Source organism: Plasmodium cynomolgi, chromosome 7 (genome assembly GCF_000321355.1).
Source record: "Plasmodium cynomolgi strain B DNA, chromosome 7, whole genome shotgun sequence".
Classification (NCBI taxonomy): Eukaryota; Apicomplexa; class Aconoidasida; order Haemosporida; family Plasmodiidae; genus Plasmodium; species Plasmodium cynomolgi.
In genome coordinates this window covers 164898-189250 of record NC_020400.1, presented here as the reverse complement: position 1 = coordinate 189250, position 24353 = coordinate 164898, and the positions used below count along the sequence as shown (strand labels likewise).

The 24353-nt window shown below is 38.1% G+C and overlaps 2 protein-coding genes across 2 annotated transcripts; both read left to right on the top strand.

Moving 5' to 3' along the window:
- Positions 1–51: 51 nt before the first annotated feature.
- On the top strand, positions 52–17464 carry PCYB_071310 (hypothetical protein; the record flags this gene model as incomplete). Its single annotated transcript, XM_004221528.1, has 2 exons — positions 52–2746; positions 2808–17464. The coding sequence occupies 2 exons, from the start codon at positions 52–54 to the stop codon at positions 17462–17464; spliced, it is 17352 nt and encodes a 5783-aa protein (XP_004221576.1).
- A 3025-nt stretch (positions 17465–20489) lies between these two features.
- PCYB_071300 (mitochondrial carrier protein) lies at positions 20490–23885 on the top strand (the record flags this gene model as incomplete). Its single annotated transcript, XM_004221527.1, has 1 exon — positions 20490–23885. One exon carries the CDS (start codon positions 20490–20492, stop codon positions 23883–23885), a length of 3396 nt encoding a protein of 1131 aa, XP_004221575.1.
- Between the last annotated feature and the right edge of the window lie 468 nt (positions 23886–24353).

Genomic DNA, 24353 nt, shown 5'->3' with positions numbered 1-24353 from the left:
GCGCATGACACATGTGCACATGCATGCAGGCACGCCTAGAAGCCGAACAGGATGGAGCGACGAAGCGACGAATCACAGACCTACGGGGCGCAAAAGTGGGTTCTGAACAAGCTCAAATTTGCCTATAAAGAAGAATACAATGTGGACTACTTGCTAGACAGAAACGCAGGTGAAAGGAAGGAAGTAGTCGATAATTTTCTGGGCAAGGAGAAAAAGGATTTGCTGCTGTTCGGGGTGGAAAACAACCAAATGGTGGTAGCAAAAGAGGAAAACATAAAATTTGATCAAAAAATTGTTTATTTCTATAAGTGCCTAAATGGCGATCTGAAGGACGAAAGAAGCATACTCTATGGAATTTTATCTCCAAATATTTTAGACACCCTAAAGATGATGCTGAACAAGGTTATTTATCCCCTCTTTTTAAATAACAAAATGATACATGCAAACATTTGCAGAGATGAGGTGAAAAAGTTTAGCATGGAGTTTGACACGTATGTAAAGGAGCTGAACGAATTTATTCTCATTTTAGAAGATATTAAAAAGGTGAAATTGAAGATGAAGCAGGACCAGCATGAAATGATTTGCGAGGAGGCAAACGATGGAATGGGAGCAAGTGATGGAGTGGGAGCAAGCGATGGAATGGGAGCAAGCGATGGGGTGGGAGCAAGGGAATCGGAAAATAAAATGCTGAAGAAAAAAAACGAAACAGCGCACTTAACCAAATATTTAAACATTTTAGAAAATTTATTCAATGATATGCAAGAAAAAATTCAAGAGTATAAAAAATCAAATGTAGACGTGGGACCATTTATCGAGATCCAGTACTGGAGGTACAAACACAGGTATCTACTCTTTATTATGGAAGAACTGAGAAGCAACGAAATTAAAAATATAATAAATAACATAAATATAAATAGTGCAAATAGTGAAGAGCAAAAATATACCTACACATTTGACATACTGAACAAGTGGAGAGAATTAGAAACGAAGATTGAAAATGAATTCAATGAGAGTAAGGACAACATTAAATACTTGGAAAGCATAGAGCAGTTCATCCTGTCCCTTTATCTATGCAACGTAGAGAATATAATTGATAATCTTCCTTCTCTTTTGAATTCCATTAAGATGATTTACCTCGTGGCTCGATTTTACAATACACCCAATAAGCTGAACAATCTGTTCATTAAGATCACCAACCAGCTGGTGATTAAATGCAAGGAGGAAATATTTGGTGCCAAAAAAAAGAAGAGGAAGAGGAGAGGAACGAATAATAGACGAGGTAGAAAGGGGGGAGCAGTCGGAAGCGAATATGGCGATGCGAAATCAGATAAAAATCTGGAAAATGGGGGTGGTGATGAGGGGGATAATTACGGACATGAAGACGATCAGAATGGGGGTCACACTGATGAACACAATAGAATGAATGGTTCAGGAAAAAAAAAAGGGGGAAATTCAAATTTTAGAAAGCAGTCAGAAGATAGGAATGGTCAAGAGGAAGATTACGAGGGGGCAGATAAAAATGAACAGAGCGGAAGGGGATACCTGGATGATGAAAATGGGGTTTGTGCATGGGATGACCAAAGTGACGAATCTGAAGACGAACAAGATAATGAAGACATGGAAGAAAACATGGATAATAAATTAAATGAAGCAGAAGAACAGGATTATTCAAATGAGAAGGACAATGAAAGTAGAAAAATAGAACAGCTAAAGAGGAGACAGAATCTTTGGCTACTAGATCCAGATGATTTAATCGACAAATTTGAGTTATGCTTTAAATTGCATGAGAAGTACAGGGAAGAATTTGAAAATATAAAAACTTTTTTCGAAGAGAATTCTAAAAATAAATCAATCGATTTGAACACCAAAGTGATATTTTGTAAGATAGAAATATTCTGTAGACGTCTGAAAAAGTTGGTAGATTTGTTCCTATGCATAAAACAGTTTAAGTCTCTGAGAAGGGTAAAATTTGACAGCATACAAAACATAACTGCTTCTTTCAATAAGTACATAAAGGATTTCAAAATGAAGCACACGGAAGATATGCTAAATTATACGGATAACTACTTCGATAGGGATTTTGTAGAATTGCGAGTGTATATATCTGAGCTGGAGAGCGACTTGCAAGACAGCATCGTCAGCTTGTTGAACAACAGCTCCAACATTATGCTCTCCTTTTTTATCTTCTTCAAATTTAAGGAGCATTTCATAAGAGGTTATTTGATCCATTTCCTACACACAAAATATGATATACTGTTGTCCCAATTTTTAGAAATTTTAAATGCCATAAATAACGACTTGGAAAATTACAAAAGTAGCTTAAACTCTAGTAAGAGCTTAAATTATTTGAAAAATATTTTTTGGATCCTCAGCATTAACTACAAGATCAATCATATCATTCAGGTTTTTCTAGATGAAAATAATTCGACACTCGTCGATAAGGATAACCTTTCTTCCTATTTCGAGTTGCCTCACTTGAATAACGACTTGTCCGCTATGAAGGGGAAGACCAATATGGATAAGAGGAGAGAAGCGCGTCCCATCGGGGGTGACACCATCAATGGGGATCTACGCAGAGCGGATGACGAAAATGGGAACAGCCCCAGTGCGGACACTTTTTGTAGCATATATGAGCAAGTTACGAAATTGTTGGAAGACCACGAAAGGAAGAAAACAGCGGAGGAGGAGAAGAAGAAGGACGGCTCAGCATCGATCGGCACAGGTGTGGAAAATGCCAAAGGGGAAGGTAAAGACGGTGTGGAAGAAGCGAAAAAGGAGCTTCCATCGAGCGTAGCCCCCATCGTGAGCACACCCGAGAGAGAGAAAAAAAATAAAAAACGTCCTATTCAAAAGTGCCAACGGGAAGGAGGTACTAAAATTATACTTGAAAATCTCCAAGTTCATCGAAGAATACAAAAATAAGCTATTTAAACATTGGCTGTGCTTTATAAAAAGCGTGAACAGCCTAAACGTAACCGTGTTTGTGAAGCACCCGAAGACGAAGAATGTGATTGTTAACTTTGACAACAGAATAAAGAGAATAATAAGAGAGGCGAAAATTTTTCTGTCTTTCAAATTCGAAATCCCAGAGGAAGTAAAAAATATGATTTCGCAGGAACCAAAAATATACAGCTTTTACTACAAGCTTCATAACATACTCATATTGATAAAAAAAATGAAAAATAACAAAAAAAAAGACATCGAATTTACTTTAAAGCGATTTTTTATTTATATTGACCAACTGCTCCTCCCCTTTCTCGTCAAATACACATGGAGTAATTATTCTCTGGAAGATTCCATAGCCAACTTGCACAAAGAGTTAATACAATTTGAAGAGGCAATTAATTCCTTGTACGATATTATTGATGACCATATTAACTATAACACTAAGGTGATCTATCGAATTCTACATCATAAGAATGAAAAACTCGCTATTAGCAAGCACAAGAGAAAATTCCACAACAAAATTATCCTCTGCAATTCGATATCCAAGAAAATACAAATCGCCATTTTCGACTTGCTCAGCAACATACAGTATGTTTATGAAAATAAGCTCAAGACCGAAATTACAAAGGAGGAAATTTTGAACACGAGGAAATTTTACTATGATATATTTTTATCTGTTCTGAAGAAAATTTATCTAAAGAATATCAAGAGCCTTATTAATACATGGTCTAATTTGGAAGAAGAAACAACACAGAACCAAGTTCGGAAGGTGAATGAAATTGAAATTTTGCTCCTCGTTCACGAAAATGACATTGTGATTAACCCTTCCATTAGCAGCATAAAGGAGAATATCAAAAAGATCATAAACGTTTCGATTAACAATTTGATTTATATAGACAACTGGATAAGTGGGGATGATTTAGTGAAGCAGTTTTTCCTTAACGATCGGGGGGGAACCCAGAAATGTGGTGCCTCCACAGGGAAGGAGCAGGACAGCGGGGCAATGGGGAAGTCCTCCTCAAAAAAAGGCCACAAAGAAGTGGGAGCAGAGTGCAAACAGAAGAGCATATTTGAGGAGATCCTGGATTATTCCTACTTTAATAAGAAGAACGCAAAGGAGTCCTCCAAACATGTCACGGAGGAACTCAACATGGAAAACGAAAACTGCGTTCGCAATTTGAAGTACGATTTCGATTTTTATGAGAAAATTAGGGAAGACAAAAACATAGAAAAGGAGCTGGTCAAACTGAATGAAAAGCTGGGCGTGTTCCAGGGCATCGTCGATGAGTTCATCGGCAAATTTGACAAATACAAATATATAATTCGCGATTTCGAGTCGGAGAAGCTGAGGGACGCCACGAGGGAAGCATCAAAGGGGGCCATAAAGGATACGCACAACGAGGAGAAGCAGCCCTGTGTTGTGCCAGGTGCAGGAAATCTCACCAACTTCCAGAAGGAGGAAGAGGAGAAGGAGAGCAATGTACTGCATTTCAGCGCAAAAAAAGGGGAAAACGAAACAGACCTTACAAATGCGAACAGAAAAGGTGAAGAACAAATCAACAATGAACATGACACAGGGGAGGAGAGTCCCACCAGCGGATCCGACACGGAAGGAGATGAAGAAGAAGAAGAAGACGAATTAAAAATATACCAAGAAGAAGAAAAGATAAAAAAATTCATAAACATAAAAAAGGAAATCAACAATATAGACAGCTTCTACTCACTTAACGTGTTCAAGTTCAACTTGGAGAGCTTCAAAATGTACTTGATTAATATAATAGAAAATGAAGCTCTACAGTGTGCAAATAAAGTCATAGAACCGGTTAAGAGAAAAAGCGACATGCTCCTAAAAAAAATGAGTGAATATAAGACAAAGCTGAAAAAAAACATTGTAGATGTAGACTCACTGTACTACGTCATCAACGTTATAAAAAAAATACACATCTTCGAGTCAACCATAGATATTGCACTAAATCCTATAAACCAAATGGTAGACGTGCTGGAATTTTACATGAACAATTTTTTGAAGAAGCATGTAGAATCGATGAGGAATTCTGGTCATTACGATGAAGAAGAAAATTATCAGCAAAAATTTATTAGCAATCTTGATAAGAGGAAATCCTCCAGTGACATGTACGAAATGGATGAGTCGTATAATAAGAATCTCCTACAAACGTTTAACAAACTAAATGGGATGAAAAAGAAATTTATCTCCTTGTACAAATCTGAGGTAGAGAAAAAAAATGTCATTTTGAACAAATTTAACGAGCTCATATCTTTGACAAGAAATGTTGAAGAAGAAATACAAGAAAAAAAAAGCATCATGAAAAATGAGTTAATGAATAATATTTATAACTTTAAGGAAGACATAAAAACGTTTCGAGAGAATTTCCTAAAAATGAATTTCAAAAGTGAGCATATAAATCCGCTGAACGCATTCGAACTCTTAAAGAGATACAAGGAAGAAATCTCCATGCTAAAAAAAAAGTACAATAGCTACTATAAGGGAGAGTCCATATTCGGCCTAAAGCACCAAGAGCATAATGATCTTTTTTTGAGCACAACGGAGATAAATAATTTTTACTCACTGTACGATTTGTATGTGCAACTGAAGGAGAAGTTGAACGAGTGGAAAAACTTAAAGTGGAACGAGGGAATTGTAAAAATGAAAGAGTTGAAAAATGAGATTCTGTCTTTTGAGAAGAAGTGCTCTCAGCTCCCAAAGAACTTAAAGATGATCGTGATTTACAAGAACTTGGTGAAGGAAATTTTTTACTTTAAAGAGATCACGCCCATTGTGGACGAGCTGGAGAAGAAGACCATTCTGAAGCGCCACTGGGTCGAGATTGTCGGTGTGCTGAAAGAGAAGAAGAAGGAGAGCGTTGCGAAGGAGAAGAAGGGGAAGAAGGCCAGCTCCGACGAGAAGGGGGCGGTGGCTGAGGCGGTGTCTGAGGCAGTGGACACGGCTGTTTCCGCGGTTGTGGCGAGGGTCGATGAGGGAACTGAGCAAGCCACTGAGAGTGCCGAACAATCCCCCCCGAAGGAGAAAACCCTCGAGGGGGGCATGCTCATCGAAAGCTCCTGTGTCGACGAAGAGGAATACATAGACAATTTAAATAAGCTGGATCTAGATAACATGGACTTTTTCATCAAAGATATAATAAATTACAACTTGCTGCAAAAGAAGGATGATATTCTGGACATATGCGACAGCGCGGAGAAGGAGGCCAGCATTGAGGAAAAGATCAACGAGCAGTATAAAATATGGAACGAAACATGCTTCCAGTTTAGCAAGTGGAAAAACAGGGACTATGCATGTATCCTGGTGGGAAGCAAAGTGACAGAAATACAGGAGAGCTTAGAAGAAAGTCAAATTTTACTAAACAATATCAATTCGACAAAGTATAGCAAGCCATTTAAGAGTAAACTGCTATTACTATTGAACAAATTATCTGATTGCAGTGATATTGTGGAGCGGTGGATCAAAGTGCAGATGCTGTGGTGCTCCATGGAGAGTGTCTTTACCAGTGGGGACATAGCAAGGCAAATGCCAATAGAGTCTAAGAGGTTTCACCAAATTGACAAAGACTGGATTAACATAATCAACATTGCAAATGAATCCTCCATTGTTATAGAATGTTGTCAAAGCAGTATGCTAAAGGAGTTATTGCCGAATATGCAGAAGGGGTTGGAGAGCTGCCAAAAGTCACTAGAATCATACTTGGAAGGGAAGAGGAGCAAATTCCCCCGTTTTTACTTCGTGTCCAATCTGGTGTTACTAAAAATACTATCTCAAGGATCTGACATTAACATAATTCAATCAGAGTTAATAAAACTCTTCGATGCTATAAACTACCTGACTATAAAGACCATACAGAACAAGAAAAGAATCATTTGTATAAATAATAAAGAAAAGGATGATATCGAAACGGTACAGTTAGTCAACCATGTAACGATAGATGGAAATATAGAAAATTGGCTCATACTTCTCGAAAAGGAGATGCAAAAGGCGGTGAAAAAGGAATGCAAGCTAGGGGTAGCCAGTTCGGCGCAGCTATTCAAGACAGTCAATTTAAAAGAATTCTGTGACAAAAACATTGCACAGGTTGCTCTCATATGCTTACAAGTCATGTGGACAAATGATATAGAAAAATGTATCCATAAATACCATTCGGAAAAAAACATATTAAAAGTGACCAACAAGAAAATCAATTATATAATGTCCGAGTTGGTCAATATATGTCTTTCCGATTTGGGAACCAAACTGAACAGAACTAAATATGAAACGCTGGTTACTATACATGTGCATCAGAGAGATTTGTTCAACGAAATTTCAACAAAGATAAAGGAATATAAAATAAAAACATGCACCGATTTTGACTGGCTAAAACAGACGAGGATTTATTACAAAGTGGAGAAGAATGTCATTTTGATTAGCATTTCGGATGTCGATTTTGTATACTCTTATGAATATTTAGGTATTAAAGAAAGGCTGTGTATAACTCCACTAACGGATAGGTGCTATTTGACTTGCGCGCAGGCACTAGGACTATGCTATGGTGGAGCTCCAGCAGGACCTGCGGGAACCGGGAAAACAGAAACGGTCAAGGATTTGGGAAGAACTCTGGGGATCTACGTCATTGTGACAAACTGCTCTAATCAACATAAGTATAAAGATATGGCAAAAATATTCAAAGGGCTTTGTAGAAGTGGGTTATGGGGATGCTTCGACGAATTTAACAGAATTAACTTGGACGTTTTGTCTGTGGTGGCCATGCAGATCGAGTCCATCGTAACGGCGAAGAAGCAGTCCTTAAAATCGTTTCTCTTTCCAGGTGACTCCAAATCGATTAATTTGAATCCATCCTCCGCTTATTTTATTACCATGAATCCAGGCTATGCTGGAAGGCAACTCTTACCGGAGAATTTAAAAATATTTTTTCGGTTTATTTCGATGATGGTACCAGATAGACAAATTATCATAAAGGTAAAGTTAGCATCTGTGGGGTACCTAGATATAGACAATTTAAGCAACAAATTTAAGTCGCTTTACAATTTGTGCGAAGAGCAGCTGTCGAAGCAGAAGCACTACGATTTTGGGTTGCGAAATATTTTATCTGTCCTGCGTACCGCTGGAGATACCAAAAGAGCTGCAGGGGCGAATGAAAACGATGAAGAAATGCTTTTAATGAGAACCTTACGGGACATGAATCTGTCCAAGCTAATTCACGACGACGTGTTGTTATTTTTGTCCCTATTGAATGATGTTTTTCCAAAGTTTCACAACATCACAAAGAAGAGCTACCAATTGATTGAAGAAAATGTACATCAAATTATTAGTAAAAAAAAACTGTGCGCAAAGAGTAAGTGGATTTTGAAAATATTACAGCTATACGAAACTTCGCTAGTTCGTCACGGGTTCATGCTAGTAGGAAACACTCTCACAGGAAAGACAGAAATATTAAACATACTCACTTCTGCACTAACTAATATAGGAAATGTGACAAAAATTATTACACTAAACCCGAAGGCTATAACGTCCGAGCATATGTATGGGGTGAAGGATAATTTAAGTGAAGAATGGACTCCAGGTATTTTCGCAAATATATGGGAAAAATATAATAACAACAATTTGAAGTACAGTACTTGGATTGTGTGTGATGGACCCGTTGACGCTATTTGGATCGAAAACTTAAACACAGTTTTGGATGACAATAAGATATTAACCTTAGCTAATAATGATAGAATTCCTATGACTGACAATACGAAGATAGCATTCGAAGTGGAAAACCTCAATAATGCTTCTCCCGCCACTGTTAGTAGGGCTGGTATTGTCTACATATCTGACAGCGATTTGGGTTATAAGCCATTCATTTACAGCTGGCTGCAAAAATTGAAGGATGTACATACTTATGGAGCTACTCTATTCCCCATTTTTAACAAACTGTTTATTTTTTATTTGGACAGAATTCAAATTTTAAATTTTGTCAAGGAAAATTGCAAATTTGTGATGGAAGTCACCGACTCGATTTTAATTTCGCAGACCATCAATTTGTTGAATACGCAGTTGATTCAGTATGTTAATGCCATTAACAACTTTATGTACAATGAGGAAGATTTGAACAAGATATTTTTTTGCGACTCAAATGAGAAGAAGTTGCTTCATCAGAGTGATAAGGTTGTGAAAAAGCACCACGTGGAGGAATCCGATGGGGCGGCTGCCCTCCATGAGAAGACTGACAGTAGTGCTGTGCTATCCTCCTCAGCTATGAAAGGAAAAAAGGGGAAGGAAGCAGAAGCGGTGAAAGGAAAAGAAACGGTACCTATGACTAGTGATAGAAGTAAAATTACCACAAAAGTTGGCGACACAAAGGGAGGAAATGCACAAAGAGAGAACTCCAAGGGGCAGATCCTAAATGGTGGAGGTGCTAAGCAGGATTTGCCTGGGAAGGAAAAGAAAAAGGGGGAAGAAGGAGGAAATGGCGACGAGTCAAGCAAAAGTGGTCCATCCGTGAGTGCCGTAGTTTCCACTGTAGGAGGAGCAAAGGATGCGAATGAGGAGGAAGAGGAAGAAGAGGAAGATGAAAAGATGGACACCATGAACAATTTCAGCTTAACAACTGGAACCAAATACGAACAGGTCAAAGCAGAAGAGTGCGAAGAAATAATGCTGTACGCCGTATTGTGGGGATTGTGTGGCTTGCTGGAGCATAGGGACAGACTAAAGGTGCACAACTTCTTAGTAAAAAATGTGCCATTTGTTAAAGCTCTTCTGAGGGAAGGAGAAAATTCGAAACATGGCAGCAAAAATGTGGATCCCAAAATGGAAGGAGGTGAAAAGGTCCATCCAGGAAACGACAAAGATGATGCAGAAGACGAATTCGAAAAAGAAACATGCCTCATTTATGACTACTACTTTGACATGAAGCTAAGAAAGTTGACCAAGTGGAATGTAGCCCCCTTTAAAATGCCAAAGAATATGAACTCCATTTCGTCAATATTGATACCAACCATGGAAACCAACAAAGTGGAACATATAATAAAATTAATTTCTACTATACCTATTAAGTGCCACAATTTCCATACATACAAAAGCACGTTGCTTTTGGGTTCTACCGGTTCGGCGAAGACGTCCATAGCATTGTTGTATACATCTAAGCAGGACAAAAATACGAAGAGGTTTAATTTTTCAAGTGTCACGACTCCGGAGAAATTCCAACTCTTTATCGAATCAGAACTGGAAAGGAAAAGTGGAAAGACGTATGGGCCAATAGGAAACACAAAATCTATTATCTTCATAGACGATATGTCTATGCCTAAGATTAACGAATGGGGAGATCAAAGCACCTTGGAGCTCCTGAGACAGTTGATCGAATTTCAGGGGTTCTACTTTTTAGATAAAGACAAAAGGGGAAACTTTAAAAAAATAATTGACTTAGAATACATAGGGTGCATTAACCACCCTGGCTGTGGAAACAACGACATCCCAAAAAGGCTAAAGTCGAAATGGTTCAACGTGAATATACCTCCTTACAATTTGAATTCGATAAACACAATTTATGGCACTGTGTTGAGAACCAAATTTAATAAAAAGAAGAGTTTCTCGGACGACATTGTAGACAATATAGACAAGATAATTCTATGCACCATTAACTTGTTTAGCAGATTGAAAAAGCATCTTTTGCCAGTTCCTTCTCGTTTTCATTACTTATATACAACGAGAGATTTGGCGAAAATATTTTACTCCATGTTACTGTGCCCTTTTGAAACTATAGATAACAACTTGCACAATTTCTTATGCTTGTGGAAGCACGAATGTGAGAGGGTCCTAATTGATAAGCTTTCTCGAATGGAAGATAAAAATTTCTCTCTAGATCAATTGAAGCAAGTGTTTAAGCTGTACTACCCATCTCACAAGGGCATAGCGGAGAAAAGCATATACTTTAGCTACTTCTACGTGTCAGAAAAGGAGCAGACTGAGTACATGATCGAAAATGACCTTATAGAAAATGTGGATCAGGCGAAAAAGAGCAAAGGAGACAGTCCACTTGGAGGTGCAAATAACTCGAATGGTAGCGCCACAGGAGCTGCTTCCAAAGAGGGAGTAAGCAACAGTCCAACTAGGTACTTAAATAAGGAAAATCTAAAAGATGGACAGAGTAACAACTTAAACATGACAGAAACGAATAAGATACAAAGGGGAAGCCCCTCCGTATCTGCAAAGAATAACCCCAATGTAGAAATCGGAAGGGCGGAAAATGACGAAGAAGAAAATCTCAACAACTTTTCCTTCTCTTGGATGAAAAAAGACTACAAAATTGTTGCAGACTTTGAAAGGCTAAGATATATTGCCTATGAATATATGAAAGAGTACAATATGAACAATGTGAAAAAGCTAGATTTGGTATTCTTTGATGACTCGCTAAAACATTTGCTTATCATTAATCGAGTTATGGAAACGCCTAAGGGATCCAGCATGCTGGTAGGTGTCGGGGGGTCTGGCAAAAGGTCACTAACCAAGCTTAGTGTTTTTATCAGCGAACAGGTGCTGTTTCAGTTAAATATAACCAAGACGTATACGAAAAATTTATTTTTTGAGGACCTAAAAAGTTTGTATATATCTGCAGGGCAAATGAACAAGAAGACAACCTTTCTGTTAAGTGATAGCGACATAGAGAAGAACGACTTCATACTGGAGCATGTGAATTCAATTCTGTCCACTGGGCTGGTATACGGACTGTTTATTAAGGATGAAAAGGAGGCTATCTGCGCCGAAATGAAGGAGTCCTACTTGAAAGAAATGAACAAGCTGAACCAGTCGTCAAAAATGAGAGGTGCGGGGGGAAAGAAAAAAAATAAAAAGAATGACTACAATATGGATGATATGGATATGGAAAACGACTCCAAAGATTCACAATTGAGAAGTGACGCATCCTCGACGAGCAGCGCCGACAACGACAGCGATTACATGAGCAATGAGAAAGAAACTAGGAAAAAAAAAGACGAAAAAGTAATAAACGATTTTAACGTGTCGTCAAATGTCATTTTTGATTATTTGTTAGACAATTTTAGAAACAATCTTCACATCTTTTTGTGCTTCTCTCCTATCCATAAAGAATTTGCTTTACGGTATCAGCAATTTCCGTGCATATACAATTGTGTCACCATAAACTGGTTTTTGAAATGGCCCCTAGAAGCCCTTGTAAACGTGTCAACAGCGTACCTTAACAATTTCAATATCGACATTGAGGAGAAACTCAGAGACGACTTTTTCAACCTATTTGCTATTGTCCATAAGAAAGTATCAGATACGTGTGAAACATACAAAGAGAGAATGAGGAGAAATACGTACGTGACACCCAAGTCATATTTATCCTTCATAGATTTGTACAAACAAATGTACGTGAAAAAGTATGAAGAAATTCAAATTTTGAAAGAAAGTGTAGATATAGGGTTAAAAAAACTGAACGAGGCAGCCATGGATGTTCAGAAAATGAGAGAAAGTCTCACAACTGAGGAAGAAAAATTAAAAGAGTCAGATGAGCAAACCAATGTGCTCCTAGAAAAGGTAAAAAAGGAATCCCTAAAGGCAGAAAAACAAAGCGTCGAAGTGTCTAAATTTAGAGATAAGTGCATAAAGGAAAAGGACATCATTTTGAAGGAACAAGAAGAAGCAGATAAGGATCTCAAAGCAGCACTGCCATATTTACATGAAGCGGAGGAAGCCATCAAAAGTATCACTGCCAAGGATATAACCGAATTGAAGAGTATGAAAACGCCATCTGATATCATTCGTATCGTTTTTGATGGGGTGTTGATACTACTGCAAGGGAAGTTAAAGGAACCCAAAATTAGTGTAAAGTATGTAAATAAACAACATGTGGAGTTTATCCAAGATTCTTTTGACGAATATGCCAAGCCGCTAATGGCTGACATTCGATTCTTAAATCTTCTGTTCGATTTTTCTAAAAATGAAAAGGATAACATTAATGAGGAAACTATTGAGTTGTTAAAACCGTACATTGAGTCTTCTTTTTTCAAGACTCAAATTGCAAAGAAGGCTTCTGTAGCCGCGGAGGGACTCTGCAAATGGGTTGGAGCCATGGCTATGTATAACCAAGCATCCAAAATTGTAAAACCGAAGATGAGTTACTTGAAGATACAAACAGGGAGACTGGAAGATGCTCTGAAACAGCTAGCGGAAGCGGAAGACTCGCTACTAAAAGCGCAACTATTTGTTGACAACCTCAATTTAGACATTGAAAATATGTTTAAGAAAAAAAAAACTCTCGAAGAAACAGCTTTAAAAACGAAACAAAGAATTGAACAAGCCAACAAATTAATTAACGGCTTGGGTAGCGAAAAGGCAAGGTGGACAGAAGATTCTAACAACTTTTCCAACATCAAAAAGAAAATCGTTGGAGATGTTTTTATTTGCTCGTCCTTCATTTCGTACTGCGGAATGTTCAACACAGAGTTCAGAAATTATTTGATGAATGAAGTTTTTTATCACTACACGAAAAATATAAAAAACATCCCTGTGTCAGACAACCTCGATGTGATAAAGTATGTCCTATCGTCAGCTGACACCAAAATTTGCGACTGGAGTGTACAGAAATTACCTAATGATAGACTTAGCATTGAGAATGCACTGATTTGCGAAAACAGCAACAAGTACGTTCTACTCATCGATCCGCAGTGCCAAGCCAGCAACTGGATAAAGAACAAGGAATTTCAAAACGATTTATCCAATCATAGATGTATTACTACATTTAACAGTAGCAAGTTTAAGGACAATTTGGAGTTCTGTCTTAGCGAGGGAAAAACATTACTTATAGAAAATGTTGAAGAGTATATCGATCCTATATTGGACTCCGTCCTGGAGAAGCAAATCATTAAAAAGGGGAAAAAAAATTACATACTAATAGAAAACAACTTAATAAATTTTGACGAAAACTTTAACCTATTTATGACTACCAATTTGCCCAACCCAAATTATAGCCCCGAAATTTATGCCAAATGTTGTGTTATTGACTTTACCGTTACGGTTAAGGGGTTAGAAGACCAGCTGTTGGGTAGGGTTCTAACTGAAGAGCAAAAACATTTGGAAGTGTCCTTAAAAAATATTATGATAGAACTTAAGGATAACACCAAATCGTTGCAGGACCTTGACAAGCAGCTGTTGTACAAGCTGAACACGAGTAGCTCTAATCTGATAGAAGACGAGGAATTGATAGAAGTTTTGAACAACACCAAGTTGCTATCCAAAGAGCTAGAAACGAAATTAAAGGATAGTAATGAGAAGAAAAAAGAAATTAATGAAAAGAGAGAGCAATACAGGAGTGTGGCATTGAGGGGAAGTATCCTATACTTCTGCATCGTCGACATTACCAATGTGAACTATATATATAACACATCATTGCATCAATTTCTGGAGCAGTTTGATTTGTCTATAAAGAGAGCGGAGAAGGGACAGCACATTAAGAAAAGAGTTGAATCAATTTTGTCCACACTAACCAATCTGATCATTTGCTACATGGAAAGGTGTCTATTCGATCAGCATAAAATTATCTTCAAATTGTTAATATCTTTGAAGATTCTCCTTTACGATAATGTCATTAGTAATAAGGATATCAGCTTTTTCCTAAACCCCCTTTCGCATTACAGCCCTTCAAACGATATTAGTAGCGAACTCCTCAGTAGTAATTTGCTTGGTGAAAACGCGGATGCGGCGAAGGGAAAAAAGAAGGAGAACGCCGCCAGTGGCGTCATGGACGGAGCCGCGGACGTTTATCTGAGCTCAAGCGATAAGGGAAGAGGAATCGAAAATGCTAAAAGTGATAAAACCGCGAGTGGAAGCAGCGGTGCGGTAACTGGTACTACTGCCGCGGGTACTAACAGCGGTAGCGGCAGTGGTAATAGCGCAGGAATTCCTAGCACGGACAACGGCGCGAATAAGAACAAAATGGAGGCTCCCAGAAAGGGGGGAAAAAACAAAATAAGTTCCACCAAGTGGCTATTAAAGAACGAAAAATTATATAAAAATATTATTTCTTTATCGAACCACTCATTCGGTAATGACAAAAATAATCGATTCTTTTACGATATCGTGAATGTAGTGCAGCTGAACGAAAATATGTGGAAGAATTACTATGACGTGCTAGATATAGAAAATAAAAATATTCCATACTATAACGAAAGGCTAGATGTGAATAGCAAAATAAGCTCATTTATTAAACTCTGCCTTATTCGTTGCCTGAGGGAGGACAGAACAATTCTGTGTGCAAATAAATTTGTAGACGAAGTGCTAAACAGAAATAGTGACACGATAAAACATGAGACTCTGGAAAATATATTCGTCGAATCAAGTAATAGGAAACCCTTCTTATTTTTGCTATCCTTGGCTAGCGATCCCACCAACATGATAGACGATTTCGCGAAGAAGTTTAAGAAATATCCTACGGACAAAATTTCCATGGGAGAAGGACAAGAAATAATCGCAAAGGAAAAGTTAAAAAATGCGCTCATCAGTGGGAACTGGTTAATTTTACAAAATTGTCATTTAAATAAAAATTTCATCATTGAAGTTTATAATATGCTAAAAAAGTTGAACGAAATTGAGGAAGACTTCCGATTATTTCTGACATCCGAGCCAGATGATGAATTTCCTATTTGCATCCTGCACGGAAGTATTAAAATATCTACATCGTTGAGTAGCGGTATAAAAAATAACATGAGAAAAATATATAAAGATATGGTAAAGGAAGATATATTGGAAAAAATAGACGATGAAAAGTATAGGAAAATTATATATTCCTTATCCTACCTGCACTGCGTTTTATGCGAAAGAAAGAAGTTTGGGCCATTGGGATGGTGTGTCCCGTACGAATTTAGCATCACAGATTTGTTTGCTTCCTTTCTGTTTATTGAGAAGCATCTCTATTCTACTTTGCTAGTGAACCGACCCATCGACTGGGAGTCCATCCATTACATGTTGGCAGAAGTCCAATACGGAGGGAAGGTAACAGATGACTTGGACAGGGAATTACTCCTAACCTACGTGCAACATTATTTTAATGAAGACTTATTCAAAATGAAAAATGAAACGGGTCTGGAAAATTTTTATAATATGCCCAAATTTTACGAAATTACAAACTTCCAGAATTTTATCGAGAAACTGCCAAATATTGACACCCCTTCTGTGCTGGACCTTCACAACAACGCAGAAATAACGTACCGTGTGAATGAGTCAAGGCAGGTTTTAAACTCCATTTTGGAAATCCAGCCGAGGGATGTGGACCAAGGGGAGGAGAAGAGCATGGAAACGGTGGTGAAGGAAATCGCCGCGGGTATCCTGCTAATCTTACCAGCGGAAATAAACTTGGAAGAAATAAAAAAAATTATTTACAGAAAGAACAAAAATCAGCAGATAACCATTCAGACGAACCAACCGATAAACGCAACAACCAACTTGAATGCAACTACTAAAAATTTTTCAAATTTGGAGAACAGCTTTTATAAGGGGAAAAACAAGGAAAATTCAGATATGAGCGAAAATATGCTACAAAGAAGTGCAATAGTGAACAACCCTCTGAGTCATACAACTAATGCTGCTAAATACGGAGCTCCAGCGTCTGACAATAAAAATAAAAACGCCCTTTGGATAGCGAAAGAGAATGATGTGTACGATAGCCTGGGAGTGTCCTACTGGGAAAGTAACAATGAAGGGGAAAAAAATGTGCAATATAATTTTTCTCCACTACAAGTTTTCTTCTTACAAGAAATTGAAAGAATTAAGAAAGTCATCGATTTGGTTAAAACAAATTTAAACGACATCATCAGTGCAATCGATGGATCCAAAATAATGACAGCTGATTTACAAAATGACACGAAATATATTTACTCCCAGTCGGTACCAAAAAAGTGGATCTATGATGCTAGTGAAACAGAAATTTCATGGGTATGTCACAACCTAAATCAGTGGTTAAATATTCTCAATTTAAGATATGAACAAATTATGAATTATATTCATAATGGGAAGCTGAAGTCTTATTGGCTACCTGGGTTTTTTAACCCTCAAGGGTTCCTAACCAGTATGAAACAAGAAATTACGCGTTTAAATAAGAAGGACCAAATTTCGCTAGACGAAGTGGTGCTATATGCTGATATTAAAAATCACGATATTGAGAAGATTAAGGAAGTCCCTGAGCACGGCTTTCACATTCATGGTTTATTCATTGAAGGGTCCAAGTGGAACTGGCAAGAGGGAAAACTGGAGGAGAGTTCCCCCAAGGTGCTATGCGAGAACATGCCCGTTATTCACATCACCGTCGTGTCCAACAAGGACAAGAAGGTGAAGTTTATCGAAAACAACAAGCATATGTTTTATAACTGCCCCGTGTATAAGTACAACGTGCGCACGGACAAGTACTTTATTTTCCGAATCCACTTGAAGACGGATGTGGACCCATCCATATGGAAGTTACGCGGTACGTCTCTGCTCTGTTCGAAGGACTAAGGGGTGCAGGCTGAATTATAGCGGCGGAAATGCGTCAGCGGAGGAGTACCGGCAGAAATGTCCTACAATTTGCGCGTTCTCGTGTCCGCACATGCCTAATGCATACCTTCACGCGCATACGCACGTGCGGGAACTTTTTTGCGCGCCCCTGGATGGCCTTTCTTAAAAATGGGGGAAAAATACCCCCTGACGAGGGCTTCCATTTTTTATCCTTGTCCGGCGGGCCACAAGTACCATTTTTCTGCTTGCCCCTGATGTGGTTTTACCCGAATGCATGTAATTTTGCTCCCCTTTTTTTGTTCAACCGTCGCTCCTTATAGCGCTTCGTTTGCGCCCACTTTTAGCTGCTTTAGCTTTTTTTTTTTTTTTTTTTTTATTTCACTCATTTTTATGCGTACCACGAATTCGTTTTTTTTAAAAAAAAAAATTAGGAAGTGTTAACGAAGAGGATGCGATGAACTTTCGCACTTTTTTCATTCTCTAACATTTGTCCAAAAGGGAAATTTTAAACGATATAAAACTTGTAAGATGGAAATGTCCTTTTTTTTTGACGCTTTGTGGCATATTCTTTCAAATAAAAATGTCCACCTTTTTGTGTACATAAATGTGTCCTTTTTGAACATTTAAAAAAAAAAAAAAACACGTGGTCAGTCTGAAGAGACAACATTAGTTCACTTTAAAAGGATCAGAAAAGTCATTTTTATTTAATTTAATTCAATTTAATTCAATTTAATTCAACTTAATTCAATTTAATTCAATTCTCTTCTGCGAATCTTTGCAGCGGTTTGGCGCCTTATTCGCGTAAAGCTCATAAAACCTTTTTATCCCCTTATTTTTTTGCTTTTATCATTCGAAACATATGCTCAGTAACCGCGCTGTATCGAAAAAGCGTTTATATGTACATGATTACACACACACACCTGTGCATACACTTCACCATCACGCAAATTTATCACACAATTTTATATCCATGCTTAGCCATTCCAGCGCTGCAATAGCTATTAAGTCTACCCAACAGTTTTGCCTCGTTTGTTACGCCAATGTGTTCATTTGATCACCCTTCGCGTTATATGTAACGAGTTGAAGGGGCCAGCCGCGTTCGCAATAGCCTAATTTTTGTGTGACGTTTCGTTGCTAATTTGTTTTTCCCGCAAACTGTACACATGTACATGCATATATATATATACATATATGAGCACACATTTTTTCACGTCAAAGGGAAGTACGCTGAAATTTGTTTCCAACGTGTAATTGTTTTTTCTTTAAGTTGCAAAATATTCGCCGTTACGTTTGACACCCCCTTTTTGTGAATGCGCCTTTGATTAAGCTATTTTTATTTGGTACCTCTCATTCGACCGTCGCGCACTGTGTCAAAAATTATGGCGCGTCCCTCTGCTTGTCGTTTTACGACGTTATGCCGCAGCAAGTTATATTTTTGTGGACTCGCTTGTTCCTTTTAAAAAGTTACTTTTTTTTGTGATTGTCTTAAGCATGTATGCATTCGTACGTTTGAATTTGCATGTGCTCTTACTCGTTATGCATCCTATCCTTTGCCAAAGTTGCCTTTTTTTTTCCCGCGACAGAAAAATACCGTTCGAATGCGTAAAATGGTATGTAATTTTATTCCGATTTTACATTTTTTTTTAACTATTTTATGCGAACGCGGTTTGCGCTTTTGTAATTTGTGAAAATATCTTTTCCGTCTCTCACGAAAAAGAGATATTAATAGTGTGATTTTCCAAACGTGATGCTTAAAATAGGAGTGTAGATGCTAAAGTAATTTTCCCTTTTTTGTGTGTTTGCTTTGCTTTGCTTTGATTTTTTTTTTTTTAATTACTTAAGCGGCTTATTGTTGTAATTATATTTTCACGCAAAGGTGGATTTTTTTTTTTTTTTCCTCCCTATATATTTTTTCAATGCTTTGTATAGCACATCATTTGCACGTTTTGTTTTGCTTTCTTGTGATATGCATTTCCCAGAAACCTGTCGTTCAAGAATTTTCGTGAATTATATTTAGGAGCAACATACACGCTTTTTACATACATCGTATGCATGCGCCTGAATGCGCCTATTTTTACCAACTACCTTTGCGCTTGGAGGAGCCACGTGTTTGAGATGCTATGCCTACGTCGAGTTTTCCTCGCTAAAGCTTTGCATGTATAACCCTTCAGCGCAGAGTGAAATGAAACTGTTTTAAGCATTTTATGGGGATACATTTTTGTGCTATGCATTTTCACGAGGGGCTAGCAAAACGCTCTAGGCACTTTGCTGCATATGTATAATGCTACATATTATGTATAAGCGCTTATATATTTATATAGATATAGGCTGAGTGAATGCCCCTTTTTTTTTTTTTTTTCCCTTTCCTTTCATTCGCCTTCTTCCTACTTTTTGAATTAACACCTAACTGCTGACTTTTCACATTTGTTTGTTTGTTTTTTTTTCATTTATTCGTGCCTTTTTTTTTTTTTTTTTTTTTGTACTCTTTAATTAGCCAATTTTAAAAGCTGCAATTTTTCTTACCTCGCCCCCATTTACTATTATATTTATGGATCCCTGCACATACTCGTAAGCATCTTCATGGTGAGTTAGCTGCACTTGAAAAAGCTTAGTTATTAAGATAAAAGCATTTTTGGTGTTGTAACCACATGTAATAGAATTTGTTCTAACATAACAAAGGGGAACTGAAGCAGATTTAAAGATCGATCTTTGCTTTTTGACATGTGTATTGAGGCATTTGCAACCTATTTTTTTTAATGACACCGTGTTTCCTTTGGCCTTTGTACACAGAAAAGTAATGAGGTGGAGATAAATTGTGAGTGGAGAAAGTGGCTCCTTTTCGTGTTAATAACGTGTACAATTTTTATTGTCGAGCTGGCAAAACGTAATGGTAGATTTATTAGGATAGGAAAAATAACAAAAAAAAAAAAAAATAAAGAAAAATAGCAATACTGAATAACCGAAACATTGCCAATTGTGCAGCACTGGAGAGGCAACACTAAATTGACAGGAAAGTAAAAGTAAGATGAACGAGCTATCCGTAAACGACGCCTTTGACGACATTGAAATTGAGTCTTTTGATTTTATTTGGGAAGAATGGGAAGAGTACAAAGGAGATGTGCCCCTATGGCAACATATATTCTGTGGAAGTATAGCAGGGCTGATGGAGCACGTTTTTATGTACCCTCTGGACACGATTAAAACGTATATACAAACGAACGATCGTCTGAAAGGCAGCAGGAGGGTGTACGACAGGTGCAACGTGTACAGCCAAAATGGTAATGGGAGCAATTTCAACGACATAAAGGTTCACAAAAGTGGCTTGCATGTGGATAAGAAAACATTTTGCACGTCTAGAGGGTGTGATGGATGTATTTATAAGAAGACATGTACTTATGACAATTTTTGTAACATGAAGATGATGACTCCGTTTAATAAAAAAGGTGTTTTTCACGCCAGCACACTTGGTGCTACATCAGATGGATTGAGAAAAAGTAAACACAATTTGAGAAAATTCCTTTGCGGCGGTTTAAATGTAGAACAGAGGGGAGTAATGGCCCAGGTGGTGAATAAAAAATTTCAACCGCGTAGACACCATAGTAGAGTAATGAATAAACAGTTTGCTGCCGAGAGTAGAATTGTTAACCAGGACAAATGTGGTAGCGGTCAGTATAACAATTTGGTCAGATTAAGAAAGTACCGAGCATGCAATTTGTTTGACAAACCTCCTGGGGCTGTTGGTGACAGCTGTGCGATGGGTAACTCCCAGAATATGAAAATCCATTCATTAGCCAGAAGTCCTAAGAGGTTGGGGAGGAATACCTTAAGCAGGGCTAGAAGCGGAGGAACTATGCAAGTAAAGCAAGAAATGAAAAACTTCCAAAGGTTTGGAATGACTTGCGACACGTCTGCTAGTGCTACTACGAAATGGCAGCGTAGAGACAACACGAATAAGCTCATATTTAACAGTCTTAAGAAGGATGATTGCCCCTCATCAGTTAATCGCTCAGAAATTAATCACTTGGGCTCAAAAAAAGTCACAGGGAGAATTATTTTCAAGAAGGGCGGCAACGGTGCATCCATGTGGGGGCAGAAAAGTCAGTACCATAAATGTGCTGCAAATGGGGAAACAGTGAAAAATTGTAATCCTGCACAGAAGGGTTACATTGAAATGAAGCCACTTCTCCGCAAGATGGGGGCAAGTCACGTAATAAAAAAGAATTTAAGGGGGATAAAAAAGATAAACAATGTTTTACTAAATGATCTTTTGGGAAGATGTACCCATAGAACGAGTAACAGAAGCAGTAACACTCATTTGGTGCGTGTCAAGAGGAACAACGGTCTATCTTTGAGGAGGAGTTTAAAAGGTGGTCCCGTTCCCAGCACAGCGAATGATAAGAGATATGTGATAAGTGAGTCTAACAAACTGGGCAAGAAAACCAATTTCTCTTTTATTTTCTCGGAACAGAAAAGCGTAAGTAGTGGCAATACTGATGGCAGTAACAAACCACGGTTAAGTAATTATTTGAAGCTGTTCCAAAGGACAAGTAAGAATCCCCGATTTGATCATTACCTTCCCAGTGAGGCATTTAAAAAAAGTTATATGTTCCAAAAAAATGAATGGAATTTTTTTACCCCCCTTTTGGAATATATAAAAAAGGGTCTTATCCCAGCCAAGTGGTACAATATTACCTTAACCACATCAGTAATGTCTAATGGCAAAGCAGTGATGATGAGGAAGGATGGCTTCAATTCTTACTACTCCTTGTTAAGAAACAATAACAATATATTTCGTAATAACCTATGCTATGTAACCAAAAGTTATATTTACAGAAACTTGTTTGACAGAAGTATTCATTCTTCTTCATGTAAAAATAATTTTTACAAAAATAGGAACTCCAATTTTAGCTACTCCAGGTTTAGCAGAAATGGTAAAAGCTTCAACTTTATTAGGAGCCTATTTCCAGATATGTCCAATGGAGTGAACATAACAACGAGACAAAACTGCACCTTGATAAGAAGCAATGTTGCCAATCTGTACAAGGGGGTTAATGTCGTCGTGTTAGGATGCATTCCTGCACATGCCATGTATTTCTCCACATTTGAATATAGTAAGAAATACTTCTCCAGTATGTGCTCTAAGAATTTGCCCATCCAAGTGCGGTCCAGCGGCGGGGGTAGCCGCGTGGAGGGGGGGAATCAGCATCTTGATGGGAAGAAAACCGAGGGGGTGAACTACAAATTGGGAGACCTAAACTATTTTGGCATAGCCGTATCAGGGTTTTTAGCAACCATCGCGCACGACTTGATTATCACCCCCATAGATACTCTAAAGCAGAGGTTGCAATTAGGCATAAACAAAAACTCCCTGGATTCGATAAAGATCCTAAGGGAACATGGGATCAGGAGTTTATATTTGAGTTTGCCAATAACCCTGCTCATGAACATCCCCTACCAAATTATCATGATATGTACAAATGAAAAAATGAAGAAAGTTTACTTCGAGTATTTTTGCGGCATGAGTGGGTTGGGTAGGAATAACAGCCAAGGTGCGTGTACCACTGGTGGGAGCAGCGATAGGAATGACTCTGTTGCAGGAGGAGGGCGTACCAACTGCGAAGCAGAGGAGAGCAACAATACTCCTACGAGCAGTAGTGCGTACCGTCTGCACAATAGCGAAGCGAAACGTGGCGAAGGAGGCGGTTCTTCGGACAAGTTACATAGCAGCATGAAAGAACTTAGCGGCAATAGTGACAAATTGATCAAGTTGTTCATTGAGCAGGACACAGATTCGGTGAATTATTTGAGTAAAAGTCGCGGGCAAAAGTACGCGCCAAATGGAGGGGAACATATTTTGCTAACTAGCCAAACAACATTCGATGGGGAACAAACGAACGAGGAAATTTTATTTAAAAATGTAATCAACAAATTAGAAAACAGCTCAATTAATGACCTTTCAGAAAAATATGACCATACGATGGGCGACTCGTTTAACTTTACGGGGACGAAATGCGATAATGTGCAGTTAAAGAATATGTGGCTAGGAAACTACAATAATGATGATAATAATGATGACAATAACAATAATAAGAATAAGAATATGAAGAAGAACGAGTTTTTTAACAAACCGTTTAATCATATTACATCCTATTTCGTGTGTGCAGGAATTGGTGGCGGAATAGCCGCCGTGGTGACAAATCCACTTGACGTTATTAAGACGAGGATTCAGACGGAGTGCTTTAACGCAAAAGGTTTCAATTTTTATCGAGTGATATCGAACTTGTATCATAAGGAGGGTTTTCGTTCCTTTTTCAAGGGATCCATGGCAAGAATGGCCCTGTGCATTCCTGCTTCGGCCATATCATGGGGGACGTATGAAACGATGAAGCGGTTTTTTAAGGTTAACTTCAATTCGGCGTAGCTTCACTTCGCGCAGAGTGACAAGATGAGTCTCCACCCAATCAATTGGGCCCATCGTCATGCGCGCTACTTTATTTTTGCATTTTTTTTTTTTTTGGAACCATTTTGATTTGGGGGCGAGGGACGTTTACACGTGCGCTGTCATTTGCGTCTACCTCGCCGCGTATATGTCAATATAGTGTGCTCTATGAGCGCGTCCACATTAGCACTCGTGCACGTGTGCATATTTAAACACCCAATTGAGGGTGTCTTTCCCACAGGTTTATGGATATTTTTTTTTCAGTTTTTTCCTTTTCCCCATTTTGCTTATTTGCTAAGCGCGAATTCGTTATGCTGCTTAACTTAAAAGAATTAGAGAAAAAAATGAATACGTTTGCGAATTATTATTTACGGCTATCCAAAAAAAGTTCCCATTAAACGGTACAAGTGAAGCAGTTTTTCGTACCTTGTATTTTTTTTTTTAACCTGA